The 14116-nt window shown below is 43.9% G+C and overlaps 1 protein-coding gene across 1 annotated transcript in view; it reads right to left on the bottom strand.

Annotated features, from left to right (window-relative positions):
• Positions 1-14116, bottom strand: part of CSRNP3 (cysteine and serine rich nuclear protein 3) — an 86270-nt gene that overhangs the window by 4900 nt on the left and 67254 nt on the right. Inside the window, exons 3-4 of the mRNA XM_084829696.1 lie at positions 7688-7947; positions 2076-2372 (exon numbers count right to left, since the gene is read on the bottom strand). Coding sequence (XP_084685822.1) covers positions 2076-2372; positions 7688-7947 — 557 coding nt within the window. The remainder of the gene's footprint in view (positions 1-2075; positions 2373-7687; positions 7948-14116) is intronic.

Genomic DNA, 14116 nt, shown 5'->3' with positions numbered 1-14116 from the left:
TACAGTTCTTCCTAACTCCTGAATTTCCATTTTTTAGCTGTAGAAGTCACAAGATGGCTTTAGTCTACTCACTCTTTTCCACCCCAGCATATGGGGTGACTTTTGCCATCACCATGCAATAAACCAGTGTGGACTACTTATGAGTACTAATGCAAAATGCTTTCATGTATTTGTTTATTTTGGCAGCTTGTAAAATTATGCTGGAATTGGCAGCCACTGAACATTAAAGCCCATTTGGCAATCCCATTCCACCTCGTTCTCACTGGGCAGCAGCTCCAAAAGTTGCCACAAGAAACAGCTGATCCTTGGAGGCTATCCCATGAGATGGCATGTTCCCCAGCAAGACCCTGGAGCCACACTATTGACAAGCAGTGAACTTTTTATGGGAAAAATTATGGGTGTTCCCCTGAGCTATCTGCTGTGTACAGCTTGTCATATATATATGACTCCATATAGCCAAATGGCTTGTGGGAAACGCAGGAATCTCATTTGACTAAACATGGATCTCTGGGATCAGAAAAAACAGCAGGAATTTGGAGAGGGGTATCAGTTTTAAAAATTCAAATAACTAACATTATACTATTATGAATGTGACTGTCAGGCCTAAGAAATCCCAGACAAGATTTGTTGGTTGGAGGGGGTTAGGATAAAGTAAAAGGAGGAGCTCTACCAGTGGTGGGGGCACGGCAGCCCTGCAGACCCTCGTTACGCCCATGGAAAGCTCTGCAGGTGTGAATCTACCGCTGGTGGCAGGCCTCAAATCAGGGATTTCTGGGGCTGAGGTGGGAACGACTTTGAATCCACTAGATCCAAAGTCCCCACATTCACCCAAGACGTCTCCAGAAAAGGCCCCTCACTGTTTTTGGGGGGTGAGGGGATTAAAAAATATAATGATCTGCTGGAGGAAGGGCTTTTCTAGATGAGGCTTTTAACCCACCACTTTACCATGGCTTCTGTTTCCAGATACTGTGTGGGATTAAGGTCAGATTCTCTACACAAGTTTTTTTCCTGGGGGTTTCCTTCTCTGCCTTTCTATACGTTCCACTACTAACCTCTAGGTGGTGCTGTGATATACTGGAATTGTGCAACTACACTACCATTTCATTCAACCACTCCCCAAAATACCAAACTTTTCTTGATCAAAACCACCCATAAAAATGCTTGGAAAGCACAGGAGAGGCTCTGGAGGATGACAACATCGTCTAAAACAGCCGCAATCTAATCACGAGCGCACAATAAATGCCTCAAGTAGAAAAGCTCTTAAAAGCTCATTAAAGCCAACCCCCATCTCCTGCCTTAGCCATGGAGAACTAGCAGGGCTTTGGAAGCAGTAGACAATCTTCCACTTCATTTTCCCACCCCACCCTCCCACTTAGGATGGCTCTGTAGCTGTACATAACCTGGCCAACAGATTAATAGTCTATAGTGGCTGGAAAATCTCTCTGGCCTGTGGCATGAGTTAGTGGGAGGGACAGAGAAACAGTCTGTTGCAGTATGAATTCAGGCACAGACAGAAGGAAGGAGCTGGGCATTTAGTTGTACTTTGCTAAAATGGGGATACATAGCCAGGAGTGTGGGGCTCAAAGACTTTATGCTATTAGGGAATCTGATGCAGGATCAGTACTTGTGCTACCTGCTTTAGGAATTTGTCTGCTTCCAATATACTCTGCCTATATATTTGTAAGTGGATCGATATTAGAGACATCCCCTGTCTCCAGTGTTCTCTCTTATTACAAGGAGTCAAATACCATAGACTAGCCTTCCCCAACCTGGTGCCCTCCAGATGTTCTGTACTACAACTTCCAACATTCCTGACCCCTGCTCATGCTGGCTGGGGCTGATGGCAGTTGAAGTCCAAAACATCTGTTTGGAACCAGATGGGGGAAGGCTGCTAGAAAGACATCACACCTCAAACTTCCTATCATTTGGGTGAGTACCTCTTTGGGGGATAACTGTCTGTGGGGAGGATGGCATTTGTTTTGTTTTTACAAACCAATACCTGGAAATATATTTTGGCTCTCCCTCTTCTCTCTTCTGACCCCCACCAGTTAAGTATAGCTGAGTGAAGCTCTCACCTGGCATTTTATGCCTGCAAGGCTGCAAGTACAAGTTTCTGGGTCACAGAAGACTCGACAGTCACAGCCGCAGTCCTCTCTTGAAAGGCGGATGGCTCGCAGCTCGTGTTTTTCTTCCACATCAATCTTCTTGACTCCAGAGGCCCGCAGCAGCGCCCTTCGCTTTTTTGTTGGCAGAGGTTGTAGAAAGAAGTACTCGTCTACTTCTGTGTTGTCGAGATCTAGATCGTCGTCAGAAATGTCATCCAGTGTCAAAGTGTTTGCTTCCTCAGATTCCACCGTCCCATTTTTAGTCATCTGTAATACACCGTCGTGAAAGAGATGTCAGGGCTTCACTGGGAAGAGTTGTTCTTAGCTCAGAAACAGCTTACAAAGACAACAAACTCACATATGCGGGAGTCAGAAGTATTTTGCAAGGCTATGTGAAATTGGCTTTCGCTAATCAGAAACTCCAAAGAGATATTTGAAGGGGCTGGTTTGTTTTAATAGCTCTTTACTCTTTCAGAACTTTTGAACATAGGAAGTTGCCTTATACTGTGTGAGACCATCGGTCCACATAGCCTGGTATTATCTATTCTACCTGGCACCAGGTCCTTAGTGTATTTTTGGGGATTAACCCAAAAAACCTCAGTACTTATAATAGGGGATGCTGATGTTAGGATCAATGCCCTTGTGTGAAGGTAGCTGCAGATACGACTACTACTCAGTGGAGCAATATTAATGATGTTTCATTAGGTACTAATAAGTAACTGACACATTGGAAAAAATATTGCCATGCGTTCAGTGGATGATATTTTAGATGCAACTAACATTAGAAAAGGCACAGTAAGTAGATAAGTGGATGTGACATTTCCAGAATCAAACAGAAGAAGTTGTTTAGGATCATCACTTCCTTTCTCGCGTATTGCAGCAGAGTGCCATTCTTCTGAAGATATTAGCTATTGCTTAATTTAATTCTTAGTAATGTCTGGACTTTGAACTTAGGGGTGGGAAGGAGAACAAGATACCTGAGTGACTTGCAGTTTCTCTTCCATTGCCTTGCTGGGTTATACCACCAAGGTCCATCCAGACAAGCAATCTGTTAACAGTGGCCAGCCAAATGCTCCCGGGAAGCTCACAAGTGGTGGATGAAGATGGTGGTTTGTCCTGTTGTTTTCTCCCAACATCTTGTATTCAGAGGCATACTGCGTCTGAATATGAAGGCTCCATTTAGCTGTCACAGCTAATAGCCACTGATGGACCTATACTCCATTTATCTGTCTACCCGTTCCCTTTTTAAGCTATCTAGGGCGTTGATTATTTCTACAAGTTGTGGCAGTGCATTCAGTTAATCAGGCATTTGAAGAGGCACTTTCTTTGTCTGTCTCGAATCCACCATAAATCAGTGCCATTGGGGAAGGAGTTTGATTTCTAGTATTACGAAAGAGAGAAACATTTCATACGTGTATACACCTCCATCATATATTTGCTTCATCATTTGCACCCTTTACCGTTTGCTTTCCCCCCTTAAACTGGACAGCCCTAAACACTTTAGGCCAGGAGTGAAGAATGTGTGGCCCTCCAAGTGCTATTTGACTACAAGCTCCACCACCCCTGACCACTGGGGCTGATGGGATTTGGAATCCAACAACCTCTGGAGGGCCGCAGCCAGGTCCCCTGTCTTTCTGCTTTACTCTTTCCTTATAAGGCAAGTGCTCTAGCCTCTGGCAGGGGTGGTGGAACATAGGAAGCTGCCTTACGGTGAGTCAGACATTGGGCCATCTAGGCCAGTATTGTTGACACTGACCCATATTCAATGCCTGGCCTCAGCGTGTTGTGTTGTGTGAACCCAGTGGGAGTTGTGCAAGGGTTAAATACTAGCATAAAGTGAGCCATTTACCTGGCTGCAGCAACACATCACAAATTGGATTCAGACGCACCTAACAGTCCTTAGGGACTAGTTGGTCATTCTGACATTGACCCCCTCCCCCCCATTACCACAGATTGCAAAACGTATGGTCATTTTAAATGTAGCGGATGCACAGTGTGCCTTATCTATTCAAACCGCCACTTTTGAACATCCAACATTTTACATTACGCCACTTTTCTAAATGCACCACTAAACTGGTTACTTACATTATTATGTACATTATTATTTGTCCATGTGGACTATTATATGTAGGAAAAACATCACGCAGCATTCGACCATGGATAACAGAACATCATTCTAAACTAAGACATCAGGTTCTAGATGCACCTTTAGTGCAACACTTCATTGAGCATTCCCATCACTACAATGATTTCAGGTTTTTAGTCACTGATCGAGTGTATGCTCAGAAATATAACTGGTGCAATGACAATAAGGAAAGAAGCTGAATGGATTTTAAGGAAGGAAGGTGAATGGGTTTTCAGGTTGGAACCTGTGCAGCCTAAGGGGTTAAATATGAGTTTAGAATTGGTGTCATTTTGGGGTAGGTGACTGCATGTATAATTTCCTGTTAGAATATGAATTACCTTGGTTCTAGTGTGTATTTAAGAAAATTATCTAACATGTAGTTATTATGTATATGTGGCTTTAAGGGATGTATATATAAAAAAGACCTCAAGGGTAAAATGAACACACCTGCCTGGAAAACTCACTGCCATTGAAGCTTACTGATGGAGCAATCCTATGGCCGTTAGACAGCGGCTAGATGGCCATAGGATATGCTGCTTTCCAGGAACCGACCTCAGAACATGCGCTCCGTGGTCGGTTCCCAGAAAACTGACCTCCCCTCATGTCCGCGCTGGCTCGGAGGCAGCGCGGAGAAGCCTCGTCCTCTGCGCTCAGAAGAGGAGCATGGAGCAGCTGAAAAGGGGCGGGGCTGGAGCATTTGGGGGCGGGGAGAGCGGATCTGCCTGTATAATACATCCTATGTGTCGTACAGCAGCCTCCTCTCCCGCTCGGCCCCCCCACGGCTATACAGCCGAAATCAGCTGTCTAGCAGAAATAGTAGGGTGGGAGAGGCGTGGAGGGAACAATGCCGCTGTGCTTCTCCTGCCTTGCTTTGGGTAGGCGGTCGCCTCTGAGTTCAGATTGTGCCTAAGTCACCTGGGATTTGAGGTTTGAATAATTTGGAGGTCTTTCAAAACTGTTAGGTTTGTTGGTATAACCATGTTATTGAAACTACATTTGTTTCTCAGTCTTCGCTTGAGAGAACTAGTAAGATATTTTGGGTCCGAGAGACATCTTAAATGATTGTCTTATCTTCACTCCCACGGTGTGTGCTCATTAGTGGCAGTGAGTTTTGGAATACTTTGAAGTCGTTATCCACATAATTCGTATTTCAAATATTTTATGCTTATGTTGGAACTGTGTAACCTCACATGGGGATTTATATTATAGTATGTTATGTTTTCCAGTTAATGAAATTGTATGCATGAAGTATTGGTTTTCTGAAGAAGCTGTTTATGGTGAAACAGGATTGAAACCAGATTCCTGTAATCTATCTACATTTATAAACATCCAAGCTTCAGCTTTGTGCTTTAATGTTAATACGTGTTGTCCTATGCCTTTGTAACCACTGTGTTTCACTCCTTGTCAGTTTATCTTATAATATAATTAGTGGAGTTCCCCCTATATCAGTTTTGACACTGTATTGGTCTGTTTACCCCCTTTTTGTTGTTACTAATTATATCATTATTCTTTCATTTTTGGTGCAGTTGTATGCTTTTTAGTATTGATTTATTTGGTTTGCATTCAACTGGTGCCCTGGGTTTGTGGTTCTGATTGTAAAAAAGCCTTCCTCAACTTAGCGCCCTCCAGCTGCTGTGGACTACAACTCCCATCATCCTTGACCATTGCTCATACTGTCGGACTGATGGGGGTTGTAGTCCAAAACATCTGGAGGGCGCCAGGTTGGGGGAGGCTGTTCTACAGAGCCACAGGCCCAACTAACAACAAAACAGCTGGGGTAAGCAGCAATATCTTATTTTACTTTTTGTTCTGAGCAACTTGTTGGAAAGGAGCACTGTGTCGTTTGAAACTTGCATAAAACATTTTTGATTCATAGATGATCCAGTAAGGTGTTCTCTTTTCAATGTGTCATGCACTATGCAGTCGGTAGGGGGAGCTCCCAAACAGTCTGCAACAGGGAAGAGACTGTATCTGGAACACACAGCAGCTGATTCTGTTACTTTTTGGTGCGGCAAATTGGTAGTCAGTTTTGATTATGGATCGGCTCTGATCTGTTTCAAAACAGCTTCTGAAATTAGCGGTTTAAGTACTACTGCTAAGATTTTTTAACTGTTATGCCTATGTTTAAGATTAAGCAGATGGCGTGCATGAGAAAAGTGACTTCTCCCTTGGATCACACTGACACTTTCCTGGCTATCATTTGCCATGTGACCTCTGTCCATCTGAGAGGAAAATAAGGGCACAGAAATGATAGCAAAACCACAATGAATTCCTGGGACTGGGACCTGAGTCATACAGGGAACGGGATAAACAGACAAGAGGCACCTGACAAAAGCAAAGAGCTAGGACTCTTGGGGCAGCCATGCTGCTGGAGCTGACAGAACTACTGCCCAACCTCCTTCTAGGCTCTGTGGATGAGAGTAAGACAGGCCTGCACAGCTTGTGACCTACCAAGCCCAACAAAGCCCACCAGCCATGTATGACGGCTGCAGAACCCCTTTTAGCCCGAGGGCCAATTCTGTTTTGGAGAAGCCCTTGGGGGCCACATTCAGTGGTGGACAGGGCCAAAATATTAAAAATGCCAGCATATTTTAGCTTGAAGTTCTTATTGCCAGTAACTATGCCTTCCAACCTTTTAGAATGGGAGGGAAAATGCACACAAAACAGGAAACCACCAAACAACTGGTGGTTGGTGGAAAGGAGGTGAGTCCAAGAGAAGGGGGCCTAGCCTTCTGAGGAACCCTTGGGGGGCTGGCTTGAGATCCTGGACCTGGGGGTCTGCACCTCTGGTGCATGGTGACTTGTCTCCAGGTGTTCTTTCCCACTTGCCTGGGACTGTAAAAATGGGGGGTTTATCAAGGCAATACAAGACCTGAACACAAGTTGTGCAGATACATCCAGACAACAGGTTCACCCACCTTCAGAGGCATGCCCAGTGTCTGTAACCTTCTCCTAGAGGGCGGGAAGGAACCCTCGTCTAAACAGAAAGATGCAAGGCACGCTTCAGAGTTTTCTGCAACTAGGTATCATATGGAACAAGTACAATTGGCTGTTGTATTTTACTCAGCAGCCTGATGCCATGTTACGCTGATTCAAAGGGACAGGGAGCACTTCCTTCTTATCTGGCCAAAATAGGTACTCCACACCTAGCGGCTTGCTTAACCACATTTAAATTCTGATCAAAGTGGGAATACCGATGGGGTGTAACGAATTGCCATCATATCTGCATAGCAGGAAAGAAGCTATCGTCTTAAAGAGCTCAGGTGGAAGCCTATTAAAAATCTGATGAGTTAATGTGAGAAACGGGAAAGGTGCCAGCTTGTTTGGGGCAATTGAGCTGCAGCCATATCAGAAGTGGAGATGCAACCTTGCCAAGGTTGTTAAGTGCCAATTCCACTGTTGACGCTTCCGTGCTCATGCAGCCGGAGACAAGGAGGATCCCTTGCCTTGTTTTTACCTTGAGTTTTAAAGAGTTCAGCTTCTCCTCCCTAAGATGCTCTCTCAACATCTCTCGATGAAGCCTTTCTTGTTCCATGGCAAACTCCCCAAGTGAGTACTGGCGCACACTGTTGTGACGGGTGGACATGCCCAGGGTGCTGCCTCCTTGGCTGGGGACGCTCGTGAACCCTTGCCTTCTTGTAAAGTAGTACACAGTGACGCAGTTAAAATGAACATTCTTTGTCCTCTTCCGCTTCTCTCTCTTCAGAATCGACGAGGCTGAAATGAAAGCAAGTGACAAGTCTGAATAAAGGCCATTCTCCCCATTTCACTGAATTCATTCAGTGAAGTCCTTCAGGATAGCGGATGCAGGGCTTCTCTGCATGGAGAAGCAGGGATGTGGGGTGGGAGTGGTGGGGGTAAAAGCAGGCATAACTGCAAGGGAGGAAAGGCAGGGCAAGGAGTTATCAGGACATTAAAAACTGCAGATGGGAGGCACTGTTTTATAAGAGGCATTTCCTTCTGAGTATGAGAGAGATGGGAATGCCTGTTCTAAGACAATGCCTGATGTGTGACATATGTGTGTCTATATATACAAATGCGTGTATCTGTCTATCTATATACATGTATGTATATTTCCATATGTATGCATTTTAAAGCAAAAAAGTACACTATTTTTTCTTGTATGCACATTTATGCAGATTTAATTGATGACTCAGCTAAAAGTGGTATGATTCATCCATTATTTAATCCAGGGACAGCCATTGTTATTGTTGTTATATAGGTCCATCATGGCCATTTCCCAGAGCAATTTAAATGTTAAAAAAAAGGTCTCTGCCCTGGGGAGCTTACAATTTCTATTTTGACACTGACAGCAAGAAGACATCACAGGGAGAAACTAGGGTAATAAGGGATGAACCAAGGGTTACACACGTAAGTACAAGTACCCTGGTGAGGTGGCAAAGTCTTCTGCTGCCTCTCAAACAACTCGACTCTTCTGTTTCAATAGCCCCCCCACCCACTTACATTACCGCATTTTAGATTCATGGTATGCCTGAAAACATAGAGCAATCATTTCCTTCCTGTTTGAGCAGCTGTTCTCAAATACTGTCTTCTCCTCAAAAGCAATCACAATTCAGAAGACGTTCGACATTTCACACTCTAGAAAACTCCACCAACAGCAAAAGAATTGTGCGCTAGATGTGGTAAATGGGGCCTCTACATCTAAATAAGGTTGCTTACGCAAGAAATGCTGCTATTGTGCCCATAAGATGATAGCTTGCTAATTACCCCAAATATCCTTAAGTGAGAACAACACTTCCTTTTAGATACATGATGCCAAGCGACAGTCAAAGTTCATTCACACATCCATCACTGATATCTCATCATCCAACAACTCATCTGTGAATTGCCTTCATGGAATATTGGGTTTGCAGGAAAGTGTGATGAGAGGAAAATTCTTTATATGGCGTATATACTGGCTGTTTCACTTGAACTTGTGATTGAGAGATGAATAGGCACGTTTTAAGCTTATCCTCAAATCAGGCTCATTCACATATGTTTTGGGCAAAAGAACCATGAACCAAGCAGTTTTTCCATCGTGTCAAACCTCCTATTAATTATCAAGCCATCATATAAGAACCTGGCAACCAGGCTTGGCCATCCTATGATATACCAACTGGAGTCACAATGTGTATTGTTTTAAATATGAAGAAAGAGGAGACTAAACTGATCACATGGAACTGGCCCCAGAGATTAATTTGAGCTAACCAAATCATTAGGTTAGGTTAGGTGGTTTTAATGTTCTATTTATTTTAAATTGTTTTAATGTGTGTTGTTTGGTTTTAATTTTTGTGAACCGCCCAGAGAGCTTTGGCTATTGGGCGGTATAGAAATGAAATGAATGAATGAATGAATAAATAAATAAAATCTAAAGGCGCAATCCTACACACGTTTAGACAGAAAAAAGTCCTACAAATCCCAGCATTCTCCAGGCTGGCTGGGGACTGCTGGGAGCTGTAGGCACTTTTTCAGTCTAAACATGCATAGGATTATACCCCAAGCCTTGGAAATTCTATCCAGTGCTCAACCTTGGAACACGAACAGTAAGAACAAAGGTGACAGGGACAGGGGTAAGAGGAATATCTAAACAGGAGCAGAGTGCCTTTTCTGCACCACTAAAGAACTAGAACAAGTCCCCGTCTGAGATTTTGGGAAAGATCTTCAAGATTAGAGGGCGCAATTTCCAGGCAGCTCAACAGCCAGCGCCATCCATTTTAGAACTTAAGTACTGATCAGCCTACATTCCAAGATAATGTTCTGGTACTTAACAGAAGAGGCATAGGGCTTGCTCATGCACAGAGCTGGATTGGTTACTTAAAGTAAAACCAGATTTAAGCAAAGCAAATTTAACTACCAGCCTAATGGGCATCTCGCCCTTTCTTTTCCTTGCTCAGATACCATAAATTCTCTCTCCTGGCACACCCTGAGGTTGACTGGGCCTAGTTCCATGGTGCATTAAGAAAACAGGAAGGGCCAATATGTGAGAAATTAATGCTATCAATTTAGAAGTCCACCACACCGGTGATACTTAAGTAACAAATATGAACTACCCATGTCTGCCTTGTTTTGTTCATGCCTTCTTCTCTCCATGTGCTGCCCTATCAACTGAACATGTGGTGCAATTGTTACATCAGAAATAACTCAACCAATCCGGGGCATTGGTTTTCCCACACCTCTCACATGTCATGGATATTTCTCCCTTTCTTAAGTAACTGAAATGCACGTGATGAACGTTAATTTTGAAACACTGCCACCTATTGTAATCACAGAATAGCATAGCAGGGTTGGAAGGGGCCTACAAGACCACTGAGTCCTACCCCCTGCTGTCTTAAAATACTGAATTCTTACTTTACAGCTAACTGGAGATACCTCTTTTATTGGAATTTGAAGTGCTTTCAGTTTCCCACACAGAAGCAAGTTGCAGCTGGCCTGTAGTGCAAAATGGGAGCCCCACAAACACAGCGGCTTGACTTCCGAAGTCATGACAGCAGTCTGTCTGATTTACTGGGAGATGGCAACAGCAGACCAGTGACACTAGATGATGGGTTATGGCTGTGCAATTCAGGTATGATGGTTGCACAGGTATGATGGAAGAAATGTAAAAGTCAGAAGGGAAAGAACTGAAATGATCAAAGAAGATGCCGACAGCCTTTGTAACACAAAGCCATACAACTTAACAGCAGTAGCACAACAGGATGCGTAGGGCTGGCTAAAAATTGTTTCAGGCAATGTGGAGTTGTTTGGCCTCCAGCCCCTCTTCCTGCCACACATCAATAGGGAGCGATACCAGGGTTTTTAATCTTAGGCTACAGATGTGTCTCAACTTGTCATGTTATGGGTGAAGGTTTTCTGATCAAAAGCAAAGCAGAGCCAGTCACTAAAAAAAGACCCCAACACATAACGCAATGATTTTCAAACTCTTCTCTGGGGAACTCCACAGTTCTTCAGAAGGTTGTCAGGGGCGCCTCAATGAGAGGATCCCTAATGGTGGATGACAGTCCCTGAAAGACAAGTTTCCGCACCACTGCTAATCTTCACCTCCACTGCCAATGACCAGCTGCAGGGGAGCACTGGGTGACACTGTGCAGAGGCAATGGTGGTACAGGAAAATAGTTTCTTCACCGCCATCACCACCATGGATTAGGCCCTAGCCCACGTTCGGTCAGAGTCATCCCAAGTCTTCCTCCCTGATGCTCAAGCCATCTACCTATGTGCTTCACTGCCCTACGCTCTTCAGAAAAGTGGGGAGCCCGAGCTCTGCACAACAGGAGAGTGCACTTAGAAGTGATTGTGTCAACCACCTGTGGAATCTCCCCATTCCACAGATCAACCAGGTCTTTGGCAGGATCACTAGGTCTAGCAGCTGGGAAATCTCCCAGAACATATAAGAAGCCTCCTGGATCCATCAGTCTCTCAGGATAGATCATTTTGATAGGTCCCCTACCCTGCAGTGGTTTGAGAGACCCAGCAACTCTAAACCCTATTAGGCAGTGATCTGTCCATGACAATGGAGTTCTAGCAAACTTCCCCACCCACAGATCACTTTCATCTTGGCCTTCAAAGTACAGGACTCTTACACTGCAGATCAGCATGTGCCCTGCCATCCAGGTGGGGCCAGATATGAAATGAAACAGGCCCATGGTTGCCATGTAAACCATGAAAACCTGAGCTGCTTTGGATGAGCAGAGACTCCCCCTCCTGCCACAGCATCACCCACCCATGCCTTGAGTTGCACAGCATAGGCAAAACCTGGAAACAAACGTGAGCAGAGTGTGAAATCCCCAATTTAACCTTCGCCCATGCATCCAATATAGCCCAAGACAAGGGCAACACAAGACAGAATTTCACCTCTACATAAAATTAGTAGAAAAACACGTGCTGTCATTTATGCTACTCTTTAGACTTCCAACACAGTTAAAGCTCTAGTCTTTTGTAACCAGAACTAAAATACCTTCCTAAGCCATAATAGTGCCATAATACAATATTTTCAACCTACAGGAAGCAGATTTCCTTTTAATATATAGGTTTCATTTATACCTCCAGGTGGCCTGTTTCATCAGCTTCATAAAAACTGAGTACAATATCACACAGGGCCTATATTACTTTACAGCTACTATTTCATTGCTTTTATTTTTAATTGCAACCGGGAATGCTGTTATTACATACTCGCCCCGATTCAGCAAAGGACAGCTATGTGAGGAAGCAGGCTTTTGAGCACACGGATGATATGCATCCATATTGCTGTTGAGAAATTCACTCTTAGGGTGGCTTTTAATATCCTGCAGTGATGTGAAGGCTCTGTATGAGCTAGTCTAAAATCTGTAGAGTTGTAGTCATTCCGATTAGATACTGGACATATTGGAGTAGCAGGGAGTTTAAACATATGCACACAGAACACATGACATGTGTTGGATCATGACAACCTCCCAAACCTAGGGTGGCCAGATGAAAAAGAGGACAGGGTTCCTGTAACTTTAATAGTTCTACAGAAGAAGGATTTTCAGTATGTGTTGCTTGTCATGCAAGCAGCATCTGCTAAAATCCCCTCATCTGCCCATCGATTAAAGGTGTAAGAGTCCTTCCCTTTTTTGTGTCCGGCCACCCACATGAAGGTGTAACACTGTGCTATAAGCAAGCACACATTGATCTGTTTGCACAGTCTGATAGTAGAGCTTGCCTACCTTGTAATTAAATCTATAAAATGAGCTAACTGGCAAAATATTTTACCATCCTGTCTAAATATAGACATTTGTGGCAAATCAACAACCTGGAACAAAAAGAGGATTAAGCCTCTTCCAAGTTACACACATTCCCTGCCCAGTCGCCTAGAGGCCATTATTGTTTGCCACAGGTGAACAAGCAAGTGGACAATCACCTTATACCAATAGCAGGATCTGGTTGTTTGTTTTGGGTAAGAGCTTGGGTAAGTTTGTCAGTATAAGGCTCCAGGTTCTATTTCCAAATAAAGGATCTCTTGGAGCCATTTTAAAAAATGTCTGTATTATGTGCAGATCCTGATCTCACACGGGGCTCTCAGTGTCTCCCATCCAGACTGGTGTGTGGTTTCACATGTGATTAGCTTCAGGAATCCTACCATATCTGGAATTTTCAGATCATCTACTGGGCCCTACTGTATGAATTCTGAGAAAGATACCCATCTGAGATTTCAAGACCTAGCAAGCCCTTTAGTCAGTCTTCATGGAAGCTCCTTACACATAACCCTGCTGAGGTAAAATCTATCAAGCTTTCCAAAAATAGTTCGGGGAATTCCGCAGTCGGGGGCGGGATGGGTGGGAAGAGTCTCAGTTCAGTTAAAAATAAACCTGTGCCGGGAATGGAAAGCATGTTTGCCTCATTTGCACACATCTTAGCATGAATGACGCGTCGAGCCTTTTAATCTTTTTCAAGCACCAATTTTTACTGTAAAAAGAAGTTATTCAGTTACTAAACATAAATAAATTGAGCTTCGGCTGGCTGAGATCCAACATATAAGCACTTCCCTCAGCAGTCTCAGCTATTCTCCTCATGTCAAAGGCACATTAAAATGAATGCGAGACATATGGGCTCTGCAAAGGAGCCCCCGCAGCTTTACAACCAAGAGGGCAATGCAATTCATTTACCACCATCACAGAAATATTTTAGGGAGGGGGCAAGTCTCAAGGCTAGAGAGAGTAACACAGAGCAGTCCGTTTATTTAAAATACAAGCATTGTGGCAGATGACGACGCTATTCTTGAAACCACTAACCCATTTCCCTGGGTGTTTTTACATCTCCTCAACACTACACTGAAACATTATAGTGAAAAGGATTAACGCTGTTCTCCACCTACTCCAAGAAATTTCATACATAGTATTCATCAACTCTAATGAGATAGAACTGTCAAGTG

This window comes from Heloderma suspectum, chromosome 1 (assembly GCF_057233095.1).
Source record: "Heloderma suspectum isolate Gila_16-S chromosome 1, 16-S_ref, whole genome shotgun sequence".
Taxonomy (NCBI): Eukaryota; Metazoa; Chordata; class Lepidosauria; order Squamata; family Helodermatidae; genus Heloderma; species Heloderma suspectum.
This window is presented reverse-complemented; position numbering and strand designations above follow the sequence as displayed.